This window comes from Dermacentor andersoni, chromosome 1 (genome assembly GCF_023375885.2).
Source record: "Dermacentor andersoni chromosome 1, qqDerAnde1_hic_scaffold, whole genome shotgun sequence".
In the NCBI taxonomy this organism is placed as follows: domain Eukaryota; kingdom Metazoa; phylum Arthropoda; class Arachnida; order Ixodida; family Ixodidae; genus Dermacentor; species Dermacentor andersoni.
In genome coordinates, this window is record NC_092814.1 from 250023727 (window position 1) to 250046703 (window position 22977).

Consider the following 22977-nt stretch of genomic DNA (forward strand, 5'->3'; position numbering starts at 1 on the left):
GACGATCCCAACAGCGTAGGTACCGCTCTGCTACGAAATAAGCCGTGCTTTGACAAGCGTTCAAGACGTTATCTGAAGATACACTGCGCGGCTACCTCGTTCGTTTCACGAGGCTTCCGACGATGAATAAAATAATACTAAGCAATCAATTCTTTACGAAGTGGACCCTCAACTCAAATACCAGTTGGATGTAGAACTTTCGAAAAGTGCCGAGACACTAATTCAACGACTGCGCCTTCGGACAGCATACACCAAACATTTCCTATATCGCATAACACGGGCTTCTTCCCCGGCTTGCTCCTGTGGTCACGACGATGAGGATGTTCGCCATCTACTCCTTGAATGCCCTATATACGCGACACAAAAACGGCAGCTTGAACAAGAGCTACTCTATTGATCCTCACCGACCTCTCTCACGCGCAATATTGCTGGGCCCATGGCCATCGAAAATAGCGCAGCGAAAAGCAATGAACGCACTTGAACATTTTTACGGAAACAGCATCCGTATTTGTTTATTGGCCGATCATTCGATTGATTGATTGATTGATTGATTGATTGATTGATTGATTGATTGGAGCACAAAGGCTGGCGCAAGTCATGCCAACAGTACAGCGTGGACCACCGAACCGTCACCATAACAAATTAAACTTCCATGCAGGTACTACTGACGTGTGTGTGTGTGTGTGTGTGTGTGTATGTGTGTGTGCGTGCGTGCGTGCGTGCGTGCGTGCCCGCGCGCGCGCGCGCGTGTGTGTGTGTGTGTTTGTGTGTTTGTGTGTGTGTTTGTGCGTGTGTGCGTATGTGTGTGTGTGCGTGTGTGCGTGTGTGTGCGTGCGTGTGTGCGTGTGTGGTTATCCCGTGGCCTTACAAGTGTCAGCAGCTGAACGGATTCTAAGAGAGTTTAGAAAAGACAGCCGGCACGACGATAATCCTACAACTACTCGGGGTAAGAGAAGCATTATCCCGTATATCCACGCAGTTTCACATAACCTGAAGAAAATCGTCAAGCGAGCGAATATTCGTGTGGTATTTTCTACCCCTAACAAGCTTATGAGCATTTGCGAGCTCACTAATCCGAATAAGGAAGGCTCCTCCTAGCTGTGATAAGAATCATACAAAGAAGTTTGGTAATTGCGCACCTTGTGTTGTTTATGTTTTCCACTGTTTATTGTTTTCCACTGTTTTCCACTGAAAACGTTACGTCGGTCAGACTGGCCGATGTCTGAATCATAGGCTGCGCGAGCATTGTTACAATGATAAGAAGAGCGTGACAAAAATAAAAGCGCGAGAAAAAAAAGAATTGTATTACAGCTGGGGGGGGGGGGGGGGGTTCTAGCGCAGCACAGCAAAACGTGTGGATGCGTACCTGTTTTAGAAGAATGTGTCATTCTAGGTCGTAGTCATAATCAGCTCACAAGAGAAATCATTGAAGCAAAAGCTATCATAGGCCATTATCGTTCTCAAGCAATGAATTGGCCTATCTCGGACTGCCGCCACAGGCTGTCTGAATATGTTTTTCCCCCATGGTTCCTTTTGCTTTTGTTGCTTGGTTTTGTGTTGTTGTCTCTTCATGTCACGTGGTTCGCTGAGTGCATAAGTATAGCCTTCTGAGTCGCGAAATAAACCATCAGTTGAAAGTTAGCGCTCGGTTCCTATTCATTACTCCTTCCAGCTTCCTTTTTTGCTCGTTCTGAGCTGCGCCACAAGCGTAAAAAAATCAATATCTGTATTTTTGATACATGCGTTGAAGTATTATGTATCTTCATGTATCATGTAAATTTTATAGGCTCTTTGTTAAGTGTTTGCAGTAAAAAAGAAAGAAAACACTGTATGCGGCCGGCAGAAATACTTTACAATCCACCGTGAAGCAAAGATTCATGTCCGAAAACTGATTGCTGAGGCAGTGAACGTTCAGCATTACGATCCCGAGCATGTGAGAGCCAGTGTAGAGGCGAAAATACTCCTCGATAGTGTGTAAACTATACACAGAATGTACTTCCTAATTGCCACTGTGAACGCAGCCAGTGCCAACGCGTTGCTTCCGACGACAGGCACCGTAATGTTAAAGACAGTGGGGGGCGGCATTATCTCTGGCTGCTCCTATAGAACACGACTTCCACCACGTATATGCTCCATGCCTGTGCCTCCGCTTAAATAACTGAATACGTCACGCGATGACATAATGGCATACGTGGATATAATATTACGTTGGCTTACATAATGCGATACCGATACTTGGGGTGATGACAAGAAATGATATGTGGCGCAACTTGTTGAAACCAACTTGGAATTCACAGTGTAGCGTAACTCGTACGCAGGAAACAGACTAGTATTTCTCTAGTGACATGCAACCATCCCACCGTATAGCGTGCTTCTTCTATGAGTTCCTTGTTCTTCGCAAGCTACATTACGAAATGATATTTTACCTCTAGTCTTTGAAGAAAAGTGGTTCCATGTGCGCTCTCTAATTAACACGCTGCTGTGTTGTGGCCCCATCATCATTAAATCGGCACTATTCACGTATAACTAACCCGTGAAACTCTCAGAGGCAGGCATTTGCATTGACTAAAGTTTGCCCTGCTATGCTAAATGGGTACCATATAAGCCCGTAATAAACGGTGAACGGGTAGTACCAGATGCGATATAAGAGGCATTGCAGGGTTAAATCGAGCAGGGTGGCGTAAACATGATTATATTGAAAGTTTGTGCAATTCAACTTTAGAGCTTGACAGCACGTTGAGCTTTCCTTCATTGCGGCGTTCGTGGCAAACTACCCCTTTGGGGCTCATTCCTACGAGGAAAATTATATTCAGGGAGCGAGAGAACGCTCTATATGGTCACATTTTAGTTGACGGCGAAGAAGCAAACACAGTCAAAGTGAGATAAGAATTTAAGTCTTTAATAAACGAACTAGTGCTTTAAACGAGAAAGCGAATTAAATTATGGGGTTTTAAGCGCCAAAACCAAGATCTGATTATGAGGCACGCCATAGTGGGGAACTCAGGAAATTTGGACATCCCAGGGTTCTTTAACGTGCGCCTAAAATCTAAGTACCACGGGTGTTTTCGCATTTCGCCACCACCTAAATTCGGCCGCCGCCGTGGCCGGGATTCGATACCGCGACCTCGTGCTTAGCAGCCCAACACCATAGCCCCTAAGCAACCACAGCGGGTAAGAAAACAGACACACACACACAAAAAAAAAAAACGAGCAGTACTTAAAGCACGACGATAGCGGGGAGCATCAGTCGTCGAAATCTGAACTCACGGACCATGCAAGCCTGTCCGCTATTTAAACATGCATCACACGACACTCCAGAATAATCGCTCGTGCTCGCTTGCATTCCAGAATGTATATAACAGTATTCGCGTCGCGCGCGCGATCTGATTAGACAAGACGCTTTCGCTACAGAATCCGCGACAACATTAAAGAATTTTCGGTTACATAAACGCGTCTTGCCCCGAGTGACAAATCGATAACTGTGACGATCCGGTGAGAAATGGTCACCGGCAAAAAGCAAAGCAAAATAAATACTTGCGATAATATAATATTGTCACGTGGTGGTGACGTAGAAGAACACAGTAGCAATACTGTGAACGAGAAAACTAAATTTTATTGGGCGAACTTGTGCCCACAAAACAGGCTACACTTATAGCACAACGAAAGCGGCGAACACAGTCGGCGATCGTCGGAAATCTGATCAGCGGGTCAAACGCGTCGGCTTTTATACAGAATCATCGAACGTTCCAGACTAATCGTTGGGACCCGCGTGCCTTCCACAAAGTTCTACACCATTCGCGTCAGGCGAATAAATCAGATAACACAAGGTTCCGCGACAACAGACTGCGGATAGAAGCATCGATAACTTTCCAGAAACTTCGGATACATGCGAGCGCGTCCCGCGCTGTGCGATAAGATTTGTTAGACGGCGAAACGTGGTCGCCCGATAAATATAAGTACACGTGTCAATACCCCCCTCTTAAAAAGCATCGTCCCGATGCTACAAATATAAGAGCGAAACACAAAAGGACACTTATTAAACATAATTAACAAAACAACGAAAATAAAGCAAGTCCAAAGGTCAGTTACGCGATGTCCCAAAGTTCGTCAACGCTGGTGGTACGGCTTGAGTCGCACAACGTGGACAACTTCAGGTCGTGAGCGGCGTCGCTGTGACAGCGAAATGCCGTCTGGCACGACCTCATAGTCCAGTGCGCCAATACGTCGGATGATCTTGTACGGTCCGAAATAGCGACGCAAGAGCTTCTCGCTCAGTCCTCGTCGGCGTATAGGGGTCCAAACCCAAACGCGGTCACCGGGCTGGTACTCGACAAAGCGTCGTCGGAGGTTGTAGTGTCGGCTGTCGGTCCTCTGCTTGTTCTTGATCCGCAGGCGGGCGAGCTGTCGGGCTTCTTCGGCGCGCTGGAGATAGCTAGCGACGTCAAGATTTTCCTCGTCAGTGACGTGCGGCAGCATGGCGTCGAGCGTCGTCGTCGGATTCCTGCCGTAAACCAGCTTAAACGGCGTGATCTGTGTTGTTTCTTGCACCGCCGTGTTGTAAGCGAATGTTACGTACGGCAGGACGGCATCCCAGGTCTTGTGTTCGACGTCGACGTACATTGCTAGCATGTCGGCGAGGGTCTTGTTCAGGCGCTCCGTGAGACCATTCGTCTGCGGATGGTAGGCAGTTGTCCTCCTGTGACTTGTCTGGCTGTACTGCAGAATGGCTTGGGTGAGCTCTGCTGTAAAAGCCGTTCCTCTGTCGGTGATGAGGATTTCTGGGGCACCATGTCGCAGCAGGATGTTCTCGACGAAAAATTTCGCCACTTCGGCTGCGCTGCCTTTCGGTAGAGCTTTAGTTTCAGCAAAGCGGGTGAGATAGTCCGTCGCCACGACGATCCACTTATTCCCGGATGTTGACGTCGGAAACGGCCCCAACAAATCCATCCCAATCTGTTGGAATGGTCGACGAGGAGGTTCGATCGGCTGTAGTAACCCTGCTGGCCTTGTCGGTGGTGTCTTGCGCCGCTGACAGTCTCGGCATGTCTTGACGTAACGGGCGACGTCGGCAGTTAGACGCGGCCAGTAATACCTTTCCTGTATCCTCGACAGCGTCCGGGAGAATCCGAGGTGCCCAGCGGTTTGGTCGTCGTGTAGGGCGTGCAGTACTTCTGGACGCAGCGCCGACGGAACAACAAGAAGGTAGCTGGCGCGGACTGGTGAGAAGTTCTTCTTCACGAGCAGGTTGTTTTGTAGCGTGAACGAAGACAACCCGCGCTTAAATGCCCTAGGGACAACGTCGGTGTTCCCTTCCAAGTATTCGACGAGGCCTTTTAACTCCGGGTCTGCTCGCTGCTGTTTAGTGAAGTCTTCCGCGCTTATTATTCCAAGGAAGGCGTCGTCGTCCTCGTCGTCTTGCGGCGGGGGATCGATGGGGGCACGTGATAAGCAGTCGGCGTCGGAGTGTTTTCTTCCGGACTTGTATATTACCGTGACGTCATATTCTTGTAGTCTGAGGCTCCACCGGGCCAGCCGTCCTGAAGGGTCCTTTAAGTTAGCTAACCAACACAACGCGTGATGGTCGCTGACGACTTTGAATGGCCTGCCATAGAGGTAAGGGCGTAATTTTGCTGTAGCCCAAATGATGGCGAGGCATTCCTTTTCAGTCGTAGAATAATTGCCTTCCGCTTTTGACAACGACCGGCTAGCGTAAGCTATCACGTGTTCATGACCATCTTTTCTCTGGACTAGCACGGCACCGAGGCCTAGGCTACTGGCGTCAGTGTGGATTTCGGTATCGGCGTGCTCGTCGAAGTGCGCAAGTACGGGCGGCGACTGCATGCGTCGTTTGAGTTCTTGAAATGCGTCGGCCTGCGGCATTTCCCACTTGAACTCGACGTCACATTTAGTTAGCTGTGTCAGTGGCTCAGCTATACGCGAAAAGTCCTTGACAAAGCGCCTATAGTAGGCACACATGCCAAGGAATCTGCGCACTGCCTTCTTGTCGATTGGCTGCGGGAACTTTGTGATGGCAGCTGTCTTCTGCGGGTCAGGGCGTACTCCAGATTTGCTGATGACGTGGCCTAGGAATAGAAGCTCATCGTAAGCGAAGCGACACTTTTCCGGCTTCAGAGTGAGCCCTGATGACTTGATGGCCTCTAATACCGTCGCGAGCCGCTTAAGGTGATCGTCGAAATTTCCGGCGAAGACAACGACGTCATCCAAGTAAACAAGACACGTCTGCCACTTCAATCCTGCTAACACCGTGTCCATCACGCGCTGGAACGTTGCAGGCGCCGAGCACAGTCCGAATGGCATAACCTTGAATTCATAGAGGCCGTCTGGCGTGATGAAGGCGGTCTTTTCGCGATCCCTTTCGTCGACTTCTATTTGCCAGTAGCCAGACTTGAGGTCCATCGATGAGAAGTATTTAGCATTGCAGAGCCGATCCAATGCGTCGTCTATCCGTGGGAGGGGGTATACGTCTTTCTTCGTGATTTTGTTCAGTCGACGATAATCGACGCAGAAACGTAGGGTTCCGTCCTTTTTCTTCACTAAAACAACTGGAGACGCCCACGGGCTTTTGGACGGCTGGATGATGTCGTCGCGCAGCATTTCGTCGACTTGTTGTCGTATAGCTTCGCGTTCTCGCGTCGAAACTCGGTAAGGGCTCTGGCGTAGTGGTCGAGCGCACTCTTCGGTTATTATGCGATGCTTTGCGACTGGTGTTTGTCGAATCCTCGATGACGTCGAAAAGCAGTCTTTGTATCGTCGAAGCAGACTTCTGAGCTGTTGCTGCTTAATCACGGGGAGACTTGGATTTATGTCGAAGTCTGGCTCGGGAACCACGGTCGTCGGGGTAGATGCAACAGAATCCGAGATGACAAAGGCATCGCTGGTTTCCTGAATTTCCTCGATGTATGCGATCGCCGTGCCCTTGTTGATGTGCTTGAACTCCTGGCTGAAGTTTGTCAGCAACACTTTCGTGTTTCCTCCGTGCAGGCGAGCGATCCCTCTTGCGACGCAAATTTCACGGTCGAGCAGCAAACGTTGGTCGCCTTCGATGACGCCTTCTACGTCAGTGGGTGTTTCGGTGCCGACCGAAATAACAATGCTGGAGCGAGGCGGGATGCTCACTTGATCTTCGAGCACACTCAAGGCGTGGTGACTACGAGGGCTCTCCGGCGGTATCGCTTGATCTTCCGACAGCGTTATTGACTTCGACTTCAGGTCGATGATTGCGCCGTGTTGGTTCAGGAAGTCCATGCCGAGAATGACGTCTCGTGAACACTGTTGCAGGATAACGAAGGTGGCAGGGTAAGTCCGGTCATGAATGGTAATTCTTGCCGTGCAGATTCCACTCGGCGTGATGAGGTGTCCTCCAGCGGTCCGAATTAACGGGCCTTCCCATGCAGTCTTAACTTTCTTCAATTGGGCTGCGATGGGTCCACTCATGACGGAGTAATCGGCTCCTGTGTCTACTAAGGCGGTAACTGCGTGGCCGTCGAGAAGCACGTCGAGGTCGGTGGTTCTTTGTCTTGCGTTACAGTTAGGCCTCAGCGTCGGATCACGACTGCGTCGAGTTGACCTGTGGTTGGTACGTGGCGTCGTCAAGTGGTCTTTCGTTGGCGTGTTCTTTCCTGCCAGTCTTCGTCGGGACGGCGGTGTGACGTCGTTGTTATGTCGTCGAGGTAGTCTTTTCGGCGTCTTCGTCGGCGGCGGAGGATCTTCGTCAGTTCGACGAACAGCAACCGCACCTCCATCGGTTGCTGCTTTTAGTTTTCCGGATATGGGCTGACGGACCGACCCCGGGCTGGGCCAGTGTATGGTCGGCGCTGTGGCGACAGGTAGCGGCCTGGTGACGGCGAACGGGACGGTCGTCGAGGGCTCCACTGAGTAGCGGCGAGGTAGTCGGCGATGTCACGAGGGCGTTGACCTTCCCGAGGGCGCGGTGCGTCGACGGCGAACCCTCGCAATCCCAGGTCGCGGTATGGGCATCGGCGGTACACATGGCCGGCTTCTCCGCAGTGATAGCAGAGCGGGCGGTGGTCGGGGGCTCGCCAAATGTCCGTCTTCCTCGCGTAGGTACGCTGGGCGACGGGTGGGCGTGCTGGCGGCGGCGGCGGCGGCGGACGACGGAATTGCGTCGTTGCAGGGCCCTGGCGTGATCGCGGAGGGGGACCTTGACGGCGTGCGACGGCGGCGTATGTCATCGCTTCTGGCTGGGGCTGCGGTAATTGTGGTTGCAGCTCGGGAACTCCAAGCGATCGGTGCACCTCTTCTTTGACGATGTCGGCGATCGAAGCTACTTGAGGGTGCGACGAAGGCAGGACCTTGCGCAGTTCTTCGCGCACGATGGCCCTGATGGTCTCATGAAGGTCGTCCGAACCCAGTCCTTGGATGGCATACTGCGGCGTGTGCCCCTGGCGGTTATATTGCCGGGTGCGCATCTCAAGAGTTTTCTCGATCGTCGATGCCTTTGCAGAAAACTCAGCCACAGTCTTCGGTGGGTTACGAATAAGTCCGGCGAAAAGGTCTTGCTTGACGCCGCGCATCAGGAAGCGAACTTTTTTCTCCTCCGACATTTCCGGGTCGGCGTGCCGGAAAAGACGGGCCATCTCCTCCGTGAAGATCGCGATCGTCTCGTTTGGCAGCTGCACTCTGGTTTCAAGTAGAGCTTGGGCTCGCTCTTTTCGCACGACGCTTGTAAACGTGTGCAAGAAGCCGCTTCGGAAAAGGTCCCACGTCGTTAAGGTGGCTTCCCGATTCTCGAACCACGTCCTGGCGGCGTCTTCCAATGCGAAATAGACATGCCGCAGCTTGTCGTCGCTGTCCCAGCTGTTAAACTTGGCGACCCTCTCGAGCCAGGTTTCCGGGTCCTCGAAAGTTGAACCGCGGAACGTCGGAGGCTCCCTGGGCTGCTGCAGCACGACGGGTGACGCTGGGGCTGCCATTAGGGTGGACGTGGTGGCCATCTTCCTAGTCGTCTCAGGCAAAAGTCCGTGCTCCGGGGGCAGTCCTTGCAGCCTGCGGCTACCTCGCTGGTTCTTGGCGACGTTGGTGTCTTCCGAGTGAGGGCTTGGGTCACGGCTTTGTGGGGGCGTCCGGTACATGAACGCAAAGCACCTCCACCAGATGTCACGTGATGGTGACGTAGAAGAACACAGTAGCAATACTGTGAACGAGAAAACTAAATTTTATTGGGCGAACTTGTGCCCACAAAACAGGCTACACTTATAGCACAACGAAAGCGGCGAACACAGTCGGCGATCGTCGGAAATCTGATCAGCGGGTCAAACGCGTCGGCTTTTATACAGAATCATCGAACGTTCCAGACTAATCGTTGGGACCCGCGTGCCTTCCACAAAGTTCTACACCATTCGCGTCAGGCGAATAAATCAGATAACACAAGGTTCCGCGACAACAGACTGCGGATAGAAGCATCGATAACTTTCCAGAAACTTCGGATACATGCGAGCGCGTCCCGCGCTGTGCGATAAGATTTGTTAGACGGCGAAACGTGGTCGCCCGATAAATATAAGTACACGTGTCAATATCGAGAAGCAGAGACTTCTACCGGCTTCTGTCTAACCACCGTCAAGCTGTAATCTGCGTGAGGGAGGGAACGGAATTCGTAAAGACAGTTTAGGGTGAGCGCGCGGAAAACAGAACTAAATAGAGAGAGAGAGAGAAAAGACAAAATATGGAGAAAAAGAAAAGGTGGGCGTGGTAATTACAAGTATGCCGACGTAAAAACTTAAATTTAGTCATTATGACGGGGCTAGAGATTTGGAAAAAAGCAAGCGTTTCGAACATACGAGTATAAGCAAACAACGTGCAAAGCCTAGCACAACCTAGAAAGAGAAGGCAGGGTACTTAAAGTGCTGTTTAGAATTAGTGGTGTTTGACAAATTGTCATTAACAACTTCTCACGTTCAAGAGTTTGAGCAGCTGAGTATACTACCGATGAAATATTTGCAACTACAGCTCACGACGATCACTTCGACGAAGAAAATAAGCGACCTGTTCTACAATTTCTTTTTTTTTTTTCTTTTCAGCAAAGAAGACACTTTCTATTTTATTGCGTACGTATATACCATACAAGAACATACGGTCTTATAAGTTATTTTGCAGCACGCTTCTGTAAATTGTGAACTTGTATTCGCCGCTCATGCTCTTCTTCAAATGTGGTGCAGGTGCTTAATAATTTCGCCCGACCTTCCAGTGTTCGCACATCTTTTCATCAAAGACGCCGACAACGCCAAGGAACTGCTCCCTTCGGCAAAAGCCGAGCGACGGTCACGCCGCTCGTCGAGTTGGAAAAGTCGTCGCTAATAGCACAGGTACGAAGTGCGCCTTTGAAGGTGAAATGAGTGCGTCTAACGGAGGCGCAATTACTGCAGTGCCGGCGAAGCCGTTTAGGAATGCGAAACGCTGCCGCCGCGGCGTTTGTCTTTTCAGGGTGCGCACGCAAAGTGAAAGGGAAATTTAGATGACGTGGCACGCACATGAAGAGGTTGTACGATTTGGTGAAACGTTCGGCGCGCTATAAAAGAGAGAAAATTGCCAAACGTGAAAGGCGCGTACGCGCTTTCAAGCAGCGAACAGCAGAATATCGCCCCTAGGAAGGTTAAATTCCTGTAACCAGAATGGGCAAAAATGTTCTCTTATAAGAACCTTGATTCGCTTCTTCAACACACTGATGACTTCAGGTTAAATTTGGTGAAATATATTTTTTTAATATGCACATACATTTAAGTACACGAGCGCAGTTTTATTGTGCCGCCCTCCTAATGCGGACCCTGGAGCTGGAAATTCAACACGCTAACTCGATCTGAGTAGCAGAACGCCATACCCACCGAGCCATAGCGGCACGTGGCGTAAATTAAACTTTGGCGCTGCACAGGTTCGGACGATATCAATCATAACGGCCATTCCATCATCTCACTTATGCCGTTCAGTGTCATTGTAGGTACAGTACAAAGAGAATATATCTTTAGCGTGCAGCTTTCGCACACGGATAGGCCGGACATGTATACGACTTTCGCAGCACGAGACAGAGTACGATTTGAGTTATCTATACCATAATGATCCACCTTCCGCAACAATTGGAACGCGAACAGAAGAAAAAAAAAAACTGATCACAACGCCTGTTCCGTGTAGTTACTCTATGCCGCGACGTGGAATCGCGCTGTAGACGGTTTTAAGCCCAGCGTAGTCATCATCTATTTCCGCTTCCAAGCTTGAATTAAGCCGTTCTAACACACACAGGTGAACCTGAAAACGTAACAGTGCCTTCTATAGTCCGTTTTCTACTCCTTCCTGTTTCAATTCATGCTGACGCGAGCACTTTTCGAGACGTTACGGTGTGTGTGATGTAGATATTTATTTAACTTACAGAAAAAGGAAGCCGAAGAAAACGTAAGCAGACGTGCCGCCGTCTTGTTCCTGATAACAAACCTGTACAAGCCAAGACAATCCATACGCACCACAACACGTGATTGTACATAGCTCAGAAAGCATTACCGAATAACGCACGCTGCTTGTAGTCAGGAATGTTACTCCCGACGACGGAGAGCTATCTTCCTACTTTTGACGATCGTTATCTCAGAAGTGTTCTGCCGTTCTAATCTCAGAAATGTTCCTTAATGCTTAATGCATGCAAAATTGTCAGTTTTTCTTTCTCACTTCATTAGCTCTATGTCCAGTCCCATTTCATGAAAGCATCTGTGTTCCTCCTATAGCCCAGAAACGATTGAGGAAACTTGTACTGGACAGGCCCTTGAGGTGCACTCTTTGTGCAGGCGTACAGGATTGGGCAGCTCCGTCGTGGCCTTACCGGATCGATTGCGCGTACACAGCCTGGCAGTTCGCGTTTGCTTCGACCTTTGAGCGACGTTTCATAAGAGCACCCTCGCTCTTCGTCCCAGTTGGGCGTTATGCTAGATTCCGGCTTTGCTGTGTGAAATAGCACTTCCTTCGCCAGTCGCTGCACCGTAGAATCAGCGGCCACTGACTTTGCGGGGCAACTGGTTACGCAACAGAAAGGCGGCGACAATATCTCACCCTTGCCTGTTGCCTGCCCTGCCTAAGTGCAGTGTAGCTAGAGCCTAGAAACAACTGTTGCCTCAGGGCCGCACATCGAGTCTAACTGAATTGCGCACCCGTCAGAGGGCACAAAACCCTGCCAGCTCAACGACTAGCGAGCAACGATGATGGCATTACGCCAGCAACAAACGATTGAGCGCGGAATGCAGTTCTGTGCATTAATTTTTTTTTTCTGCAAGCAATACTGAATGTATTACATAAAAATACACTGTATGACCCAGTAGAGATTTCAACAACGCATTTAGTGATGTATTTTCTTTTCCTTTCTTTGTTTTTCTTTGTATTGTTTTTTTATTGTGCCCGTCGTCTACAATTTACTCACGTGGCCCTAACAAAGCACGGCTCACTGTTAACATTTGAATCAAGTATTTAGCCCAATATGGTATAGCTGGAGCCACATTTACCCTGGCCGAGAAATACGAGACGCCATTGCGTATTCCTACATGCGGTCTCTGAAACTGATCCAAGGTTTTGTTCCGTTAGTCAGTTCCCGATTGACAGAATCTGTAATAAGTTAAAATAATATCCAGAAAAAAAAATAGGCAGAGCTAACACGCATGTTGGAACTAATATGTGACAGAACAATTGTAGTTTTAAAAACTGCGGTATAGAAGAGGCTAAAACTGTATACCTAAAGCACAACTTACCCGCCGCGGTTGCTCAGTGGCTATGGTGTTGGGCTGCTGAGCACGAGGTCGCGGGATCGAATCCCGGCCACGGCGGCCGCATTTCGATGGGGGCGAAATGCGAAAACACCCGTGTACTTAGATTTAGGTGCACGTTAAAGAACCCCAGGTGGTCGAAATTTCCGGAGTCCCCCACTACGGCGTGCCTCATAATCAGAAAGTGGTTTTGGCACGTAAAGCCCCATATATTATTATTAAAGCACAACTTGACACAGTACTGTGCGTGGTGTGACAGCGCATGCTCAGCGGCACTTACACAGTGCGCATCCCACTCAACCATTGCAGCCCGTGTGAAAACGTTCCGAGTGCGTCACTGCCCCCAGGAACTGCCCGGGCGAATTCACCACTTTCCGCTGGGCTGTTCTCGGTGGCCGCGGGTCTAGCCATGCGTCAAGCGACAAAGGCTCCTCTTTCTGCACATTCACAGTTGTTCAGCGCATTCGCACTTCTGGCTGAGTGAAACGAGGGTCGAGACTCCAATTGAAATGACCCCAGTCTCCCGCTGGGTCCATGAACGGTGTGGCATCGCCTTTGTCGATCGCCGCGCTTTATTAAATGTGGCAATCAGGCAACAATATTGCGCGGATGTCAATCATATTATATTGTACCTTTCACCTGATGGGGAGGAGTCGCACTTTCTTTTCTTTAACGGCTGCTTCAAGTAGTGACGCGGCGGGTTCATGTCCACTCTAACACTGATCCATGTATAGATCCTGGCAAACGTGCAGCGCCCTTTGACACGAAATCTGGTCCTTTCACTCCAATTCTGGTTGTTGATGTGCATGCACGTTCATGTTTCTTCGTCTTTCATTGTAGGCCTAATCTTTTTGTAAGTGCGTGATTACCGCGTCGATTCCCTTGAGCGTGATAATCTTAAAAAAATTCATTCTAATTAGAGTGGCACCGCAGCCGCTGGCACGAAGTCGCAATGAACAAGTGAACGTGGAGCATAGCGAAAACTAAATACGTGTTATAGACATGAAAATTTGGCTCCCACGTAGGGATTCACTTCTACCGCACTTTGTTCAGAAGCACGTCAAGTTTGATAAAAGGACTTCTCTGGTTTGAACAGTGCATTTCCTTCAGCTTCAAACCTTTATCTTGACGCCGGATCTTCAAAGATTCAACATTGCAAACAGAGTTCTCCTGTTTCAACATAACAGTACAGAACTTTCAGGGCTACAGAACCACAACGTGCAATTATGCATCTTAGGTTACAAAACAAAACAAACGTGAACATCGTGCCTTTATCACATACGAATTTCGCCTATGGATAAAACGTACTAGAAGGGTCTTGTAAAACAAAGAAGACGTCTGTTTAGTCTACTGAAAAAGCACAGGGGAGTAATTACGAACACGGTTAGTGGCAAAAGCCCATTTCGCGTGTTTTCCCCCTGGATGCAGTGATCTGAACAACGAAGTAGCTCGCCTTCGAACAAAAATGTGGGCGCTCTCCAACCGAGTCGACGTTGCTGTAGCAAAGTAACATAATGTGCGCCATCAGGCGGCGAAGTCCTCCCAACAGGATTGGAGGAAGCTTGATTGAACGCTCGTATATGCATGAAAAGTGGGTGTAATTAGGGACAACGCTATATTTTTTTTATTATCTCGAAATCTCTTTCTTACTTCCAGTTTTTTTTTTTTTAACATTCACATCTCGCTGTTACGTCTGTTTCCGCTTGTTTGTTCTGTATTAAATAGTAGTGTTGAAGGCGAGAAACCCGTTGGGGGCATCACGGAAATCCCAGGGGGTGGTAATGCGGTATCGCGAACGACTGACGTGCAGCCATTCAGTTTGGTTGTAGTAGTAATAGTAATAGTAGTAGTACGAGGAGGAGGAGGAGGAATAGGTGGAGCAGTAATAGTAGTATAGTAGTAGTCGCGGCAGCAGCAGCAGTAGCTAGTTATAATTATTATTAATATTACTATTATTATTATTATTATTCGTAGTAGTAGTAGTAGTAGTAGTAGTAGTAGTAGTAGTAGTAGTAGTAGTAGTAGTAAAGCAGGGGGCAAGGAAACAGGGAAGAAAGGGGAAGAAGGAAAGATCCGTGAAGGAGATCTGAGCGCGAAAACCACACAAGATGGCGACGAGAACGAGCGCTTGTCCTCGTCGTCTCTCATATTTTGTTTATGTGTCGTCTTTTCACCGCCCAGAGCCCTTTTACGATGACTAACCAACTCGCCCAACAACACGTTCTACTTAAGGAAATGGCTGCTGTGACTGCAGCGCGTCTAATCTTGAGTTAGACAGCTGGAGTTGGCAGCGCATAGGAGAGTAACAGAAGAAGGTAAGAACGTATAACAATAAATCTAGATATATACAAAGAGGCACCGACTACGAAAGCGTTGTTGTTGTTGTTGTTGTTGTTGTTGTTGTTGTGCGCGCGTATCACGTACTTTCAGGTGTAGTGGTCGCAGGCGTACGCCGTACCACGTAACCATGTCGTCGAAAGCAAAGCACTCGACAGAACAATAGAAGAGAGAAGGGGAGAGGGGTGCTTTGCATTCCCGAGAAGCGACAGAAGAGCACTGGGGTCTGCGCTGTGTCGTTTATGGAGAAGTGCAAAGTTAAGGAGGAAAGAATATGAGATGTGGATGGCGCGTGTCCAATTTTTGGCGACGCAGTCAGGGTGCGGCTTTTCTCACCGGGCTGACTGAGCCATGTTACTCTGTAGCCACCCTGCACGCATGCCAGTGGTTTCTAATAACAAATGGCCATCACTTCTAATTTCCGTGTTGCATCGCGCGGAGTCCTTCACGACGCCCGAAGCGGTTAACAAGCGCGAATTCCCTACGCGGTGCATTTCGAGCGCGTTTTGAGATGACCGCGTTGAAAAACGATGTAATAAATTATTTCATTCGAGGCTGAGGAATTAAGGTTCATAGTGTCGTCAATGGATCCAAAGCAATTGATTAAGGAAAATGAAACAAAATTATAATAAGACTACACCGTTAAGCTTTTGCATACATTAGACACTGTTTGTGCTTAAATTACCAACGCGGACACCTGACGAAAGCTAATGGCTAAAGTGGTAACGTGCAAAAATTATTTATTTTAATTCACATTTCGCAAGTTCTGATGGAAGATGCTATAGCCCACGCATAAAACAGTATATAGTGTGGCGTCGACTTCAAAAACGGAGAGCCGGGCAGGACCAATGCTTTTGGAGGAACAGATTTACGATAAATAATTGCCTTGCACACAATATATTCTACTTCAAATAAGAATAGCCAATAACTGTTGGTGAAGTGCTTCGCATTTGGTCCAACGAATTCTCTATAGAAAACGGGAACCATATTTTAACGCCTGTACTAATATTGCATAACTACAGCTTCTAGAAGAATCATCGTCACGAAAAGCCCATGCAAATCAGACTCGTATTGTTATACTGACTAAGCTTGTTATTAAACAGTGTGTTTTTATAAACTGCGATACAACCGCAACGACAGCGCACTCAGCCATTCTTCTTTCGCCTACTTTTACAAGGTCGCCATTCTTAAACGTTTCTTCGGGGGCCAATGTGCAGCTAGCTCCCTGAACTCCGTCTTTTCTTTCGCGCTTGAGTGGCGAACAGCGCCCAAAGCGCCCTACTGTTTGCGTATGTAATATGACACCGCACATGACTTGGTACGCCGTAACTCTAGCGTGATTTTTGCCTTCCGAAACGCACAGCGCGTTTGACGGTTGCTACCAACAGCCTATAGAACTGCGGTCGCTCGTAACAGCGCAAGCGCTTCTTCGCCAATGTTGCCGGCAGTAACCTGCAACCCAGTTCGTCGCCATAAGATTGCCAATGAAAGTGATTTTTATTCAAAGGATGCAAATTTAAAGCTGTTACAGACGTGGCAAGCAATTCGGAAATATTTTTTTTTCTCTCCAACTGAGAGAGAGAGAGAGAAGTTTAATGATACGAAATGCCGAGAGGTCGGCCTGAGGTATATTCCTCTAGCCAGCTACTCGGCATTGCGAGAAGGGGAAGAGGGAAAGAAAGAGGGAAGAAGGAGGTGCATGATGGGTGACGATGACGATAGAAGGAAGATGTAGAACATATGGCAAGCAATTCGGCATGCACAAAGTCTGCAACCCAAGCCCGTAATTTTTAAAAGGTTCAGTAATGCCTGGATGGCCTTGAAACTCGATTGAGCATCTGGCCAAGGGCCTAAAATAACGTCCTCCGACAACGGTGCGCTGTCTGACTAGCGTGGCTGACTAAGCGAGGTATACGGGAAGTCGCTATGACTGCTCTAAACAAACTGAGAAGGAGGAGAAATGACAGTTTTCTCTGGAAGACTTAGACATGACGGCGCTGAACAAGCTGCCACGTGACCTCTGTAGTTCTGTTCGCTCTTTCCGCATTAGCGACACAAGTGCAGCAGCTGAAATTCAAGTCCGACATGTGCGCCCCAAATACGGAGCCGCGCGCCGTTCCGCAATCTTTTTCATTGCCACTCAACGTGATGCTGTGCCCTTGGTTCCTACTGCAGGTCATCATACGACCGTCAGGCCTCTGAAGCAGCAGCAGCAGTGCAGCTCGCCCACCGTCGCGTGCAGGCGCCTAATCCGCGCAGGTGGCGCTCACAATACCAGCCTCGAGTCGCTGCCTCCTCATTAGGCTGTTTTTGTTCAAAGCGCGAAGCGCCAGGAGAGAAAGAATGGGCTTTAGCACTCGGTCGCTGAGCATGCTTCCCTCAGCGAGGCACATCTCCCAACCTTCCAGCGTAGAGTCTGACGGGCTGTCACGCAACCGCTGCCCGGAAGGTGAAAATATTCCTTAAAGGGGTTCTGAACCTGTCCGCCTGTTCCTGCATCATTTCAGCACTTTGGAACATATCGCATCTGATGATGCGCTCGGTTATTGTCACTTGCGCCTTGAAAGACGAGCACCATTGTTCGTTATATAGTTTACCTTGGAAGGGAGGAGAGAGCACGTCTACTAGGGTGAAAAAGAAGCTAAAAAATGCGCAGCATATCGCGAATGACTCGACGAGCATTGCAGGTTGGCCTGGGTCGCCCTTAAACCAACCGGCGCACTTGGAACGACGAAATGAGAAATAAAATCTCAGAGAAAGCTGCGGCGTCGGTGTAAAGTGTTTCAAGGGAGGCGTACAGCGAATGCGCAGCACTGGTTGGGAAGACTCGCGGAATTCGTTTCTTTTTGGAGAGATGCACAGTTATACAGGAGGCTGTCGGCATACGCCGAACGCGCAACGCGACCTACAAGAAACTGTCTATAGCGCAGTGTCGCTATGCTACACACAGTCTTTCCTTATGCAAATGGGCATTTGTCTGCTGCTAGCTGCTTCTCCAGCCGCTCTTTCACACCATCATTCCGTATGTTACACGATGCCCACTTCAAGGGTGGTCCCCTTCGCATCCAGCCACTAAACTGTAATGATCGCTTCTTTTTCGGACACAGTCCATACTTTAGCCACGGGCTTCCAGTCAACGCGCTGCTCATGTTTTGTTGCGTCGTTAGCGTCAACACCCACCGCAATTACGCGCCTCGTTTTTACGGTAAGCTATTTCCGCTGCTTCTGAGCAGACCTTATTTTGTTATTCTGCGCTTGTAGAGCCTTTGCTGCGGTGTCACGCCCGATTCGCGCAGCCGACGAAGCGCGGAACGTCTATGAAACTCGGCGAGCGTGGCGCGCGCGTGCAGCGTGGCATAGGCGCCGGCGCGAGTTTCGCTTTGGCCAACAGTCATCTTGCATTCTGCTTAGAGGTCCCTCATTTACCTAACAGCGCTTGCATTACTTACGACAATTACAACATTTGCTCCGAACAGCTCCTGTTTGAAGAACAGGATTTGTTATCCGTTGCTCATCTGCTGCATAACATCGTAATCCTTTTATGAAACGCGGTCAGCATCGTTCCGCGAAAACATGTTTACCTCAGTGCACGTGGTGCACGTGCCCACTGCGATTGCGCGAATGCCACTTTTATACGGCGCGTACGTTCCGCGCTCGCTAAGACGTCATTGTGGTTGGAAGAGCGCAAATGCGCAAACGTGCACCAGACTCTTGCAGGTCTTGACAGACCGAGGTATATCTTCAGCGTTCCTCAAGTGAAAGTGTTGAAGTAGAGGAACAAGACAATCCCAAAACTGCAGAACAAGAAGCATAAAAGGCCAGAAAATTTCACCCCTTCTTCTTGTTATCTCCTGTGCAATGCCCGGTGCGAACAACCAAACAAAATAAATATTATCGGTTGAAATTCCTGCCTGCTATTGTGTCCACTTCAGGAAAGCAGCACAACTGTCATAGCAAAACCACCTGTGATATAACTCTTTCTTTCCTACACTGCATGAGCTAATTTAGCCTTGCTTGAATAAGTACATTAAACAGCTTGGCGCGCGTCCAGTAAATGTTCAGAAGTTTAATACATTTGTGAATACGGCATGCTGAATATAGCAACTCTAGAAAGATTTACATTAGTAGAGACAGTTAAAATACTAACCTATACGTTAACGTTCGGGGTGAACCCAGAAATTAGGGATTTACTATCGAAACAATTATAACAAACTTTCAAGGTTCCTTTCTGTTCTTCGCTACTTCATACGGTATATATATCAGCTGCACATATCATATCATACGGTATGCATATCCCCTGTCTTATTGGAATTCAATAGGACAATAAACAAATGCGAATTGAGATGGCTACTTCTGTTATGGTAGTGCTACTACAAATAAAATGACAACATAGAGACGCCGGCCGATTTTTGACCGTTCCACTAGTTAATAAAATGATTTACGATACATCGTAACGACCGGCAGTAGCGTTCCAAAGACGAATTTCACGAAGAGCTTGTCTTAAGTAAAACCACTCCGCGAATTTTCTCCGTTGACCCAGACGCCGTCCATTCTCTAAGCGCCCTCACACAGTCATTCCTCACTGGAATCACCGAGTCGGCTACGTATGACTGTCTGTTAGACGCGTAAGCACTTGTCTCAACCGCTGCTTCGGCGTTTAAGTGCATTCCCCTCCAACTGCGTTGATCCTTTTGGTCATTAAAGGTTGTAAGCTATATATATATATATATATATATATATAAGCAACCAAGTCTAGCAAAAATCACGACTTCAGCTTGTGTGCTTCCGCGCAACTGGTGTCTGGCTCTCAGCCGTAACCAAACGGAAGTTAAGGCAGCGACGGGACCTTTAACACCACCAAAATGCTCGCTGACACACTGTTGACTTTCGGTTGACTTCACTGCCATCCATAATAAGTCGCTTGTAGCATTCTCGGAAGCTGGCACGGTTATCTTGTCGATGCATTTCTCACGTAAGGGCAAACGGCAGCAAGACAATTTCTAGAAGTGAAAATCTTGGAAGCATGGTCTCGCCTCTATTCGGCCCTAAAAGGTTCGAGAGCGCTGATGAAATGCTAAAGTCAACAGGTTCCGACATGTGGCATGCTCTCTTGCTTTTTCCATCTACGTTTTCTTCTCATATCGAACTCACCATGTTTGCCAACCGGACTTGCGTGACGCCGCGGCCGGACTGGAGTGCTCGTGGCGCGCTCTCAACTCCACTCTAGCTGTGTTTTGGTTCACGATTTCTTTCTTTCCTGCTCCTTCTCGGGTACGAAAAACACGTCGATTTGTGCCGAAGCGGCTACACCATTCAACACATGAAGCGAACTTGTGAGTAAGTGACATTAACGGGTGCGGCTACACGGCTATCTTTGGACGTTTCCTCGCGATTACTACAGTATACGTTTGCTCTTGTGAACGACGTTTAGGAAGAAATCGTTCAACTCCATTATGCACCCGCCACACTGCCACAGTTCCTACCAGTTTCATTGCTGACTCGATGAGTGTGTAAAGTGAATACACCGCTGGAATAGTTTGTCAACTAGGCAAATGTACAATCTTCTGCCTCGTAAATGACGCAGAAGATGCACTGCATGGCTGTGATGAATAAAATGTACAAAATCTGAAAGAGAGTGACATGTAGAAACCACAAACACAAGTATTTTCTGGATTTTATCTGTTGGACGAGACAGCAGAACACAAGCCGCCTCATTTCAGTTGTCAATTTAAGAGCCCCAGTTGTATTTTAACATAGCTACAAGTTTTTAATAGTATATCCCTGGACTCAAGCGGCTGCTTCACGTGCGAGTTATCTATATGCAGATAGCGCAATGCAAACGGTACGCAGTTGGTTCTTTGCTTTCTTTTCTATTTCTTTTTTTTTTCCTCCTTCTGGGAAGTCACTCTAGAATTTCATTCACACTTCCCGCTAAAGGCAGAGAAGTACAGTCTGAGGTGACTGCATCGTGTTTGAACTAAGCGATACCACCCATAAACACAAGGGCAAAGACACACAATACAACAATTACGTTGTGTCTCTTTGCCTTTGTGACTTTATCGCACGCGTTTACTTCCTTCACAAACCGCTCGCGTCACCCGCCTATAAAGGGGTAAACTATTGACCCATAGGTATAAGAGCCCGAAGCCTACGACTTAGTCAGCGTAGAACATCACTTGATCCGACCACCACATGTGCTTGAACGTGCACTAAAATATCAGCAACAAAGCCGTTTTCTTTTTCTCGTTCGTTGTACCGTCTCCACGAGATTAAAGAGCGCCCGTGCAGCCCGTACGGTGTCACACTTGTCTATAAAGTTGACACGAACTTAGGCGCACAGCTGACGACTGTCACAGTGCGCTGGAAAAGATCGCGAGCCATTGGGCGCGCACTCACCGTGGTCGCCACTGGCCGAGACCTGGGCGGCTGGCGCGCGCTCGACCTGGGACGGCGAAGCGGGGGCACGCTGCAGCTCGTCCATGGCGCAGCCGCCAACTCTTCTTCGGCCCAGACTGAAGGCGGCCGCCGGCGGAGCGCGCACAGGCGCCGGCCGACGGCAGCGCCGCGGGGTTCCCGCCCGGGGAAGCCGCGAGCGCCGCCGCCGCCGCGAACGTGCGTTTGCCGGCGCGTTTCGCACGCACGACCCCCGCCCGCCCGTACAGTTTGCTTTGTGGTACGCTGCCGCGCTTTACATTGAGGATGTGTCGTTTAACGCACTGTCGTGTGGTGTTGCGCTAAACAGCAGGCCCTACACTGTCGTACCAGAAGCGCGTCGAACTCGGCCTTAACTCAGCATCGAAGGTGCGCTTTGTGTGCTAGCGAGTATTAAAGTGTTTGAAAAATATCTTAGTCAAAGTCTGCGCACGCTAACCGCCCTCCGTACTGAGGAACACGAGCCGAGTTCGCGTTCTGCGCATGGCAGCTAGTGCGAATGAGATCCACGCGGGCTTGCAGTCTTGCCACCGCAACATTTTTCTCGCGGGAGACTCTACGTCGTCCCATTCCGTCGTTTCTTAACACAAAGCAGACGGAATCTCTGGGCAGCATATTCGGACGATGTGCTTTCTTTCGCCTACTGCCATGGCTTCCAGCTGCTCGTTTTCAACGTTCCCTTCACTGAAATCTCCTCTTGCTCAGTTCCTCTGTCACACATGGCTTTTGAGTATGCATACACAGAAGTACTAACTTTTGGTAGGATAACCTTCGATTTGCAGCATGACAGTAGCTGAAACAGACTATTACCCAAAGCAAGTAAGACACATTAATGCGGAGAAGACATTAAGCACTCAGATCAGAACGGCATGCTGTAAAAAATGGTGCCACTGTAAGAGGAGTAAAGCATGTAGACAGTGATGTCATAATGTATCCGGAGGCTGATATAAACACATCTCGGAATGCCTTTCTTTTTTTTTCAGGAATTTCCTCCGCTCGCCGATTTCCGCAGAACTCGCACGCTCAATAATGTTCCAGCTCTTTGAGCCACAGATTATTTCGCCGTGCTATCTTCCGGCTCCCTATATTGCGAAAACAATCACTCCAGAAAAGTGTCGTTGCCAGCTTTACCACTAACTATCATGAATCACCGCTAATTCCGCCTCAATCACCGCTAATTATGATCAATCAAAGCAAACAACACAGAAAGCTTCGCTTACGTCGATTCTCTCAGTGCGTGTGATCCGCATATTTTTACGTTGAGTGAGCCCTCCTAGTGTGGATGGCCCTTGACTAGATTCGCTGGGACTCGGAAGATATTTTCCTAGGATCAGGCGCCACTCAGTTCTGGAAAAAAATGCGCTCGCTTGGACAGGAATTCGAACAGAAAACGTTGTGCACAGGTACCGGATGCTCGATACAAGATGTTTCGAGAGTA

General features: G+C 48.9%; 1 protein-coding gene across 1 annotated transcript in view; it reads right to left on the minus strand.

Annotated features, from left to right (window-relative positions):
* LOC126548218 (synaptotagmin-15-like) overlaps nucleotides 1-21608 on the minus strand; it is a 419497-nt gene extending 397889 nt beyond the window's left edge. Inside the window, exon 1 of the mRNA XM_050196361.3 lies at nucleotides 21504-21608. Within this exon, the coding sequence (XP_050052318.2) occupies nucleotides 21504-21588 (85 nt within the window). The 5' untranslated portion in view covers nucleotides 21589-21608. The remainder of the gene's footprint in view (nucleotides 1-21503) is intronic.
* Nucleotides 21609-22977: the final 1369 nt, after the last annotated feature.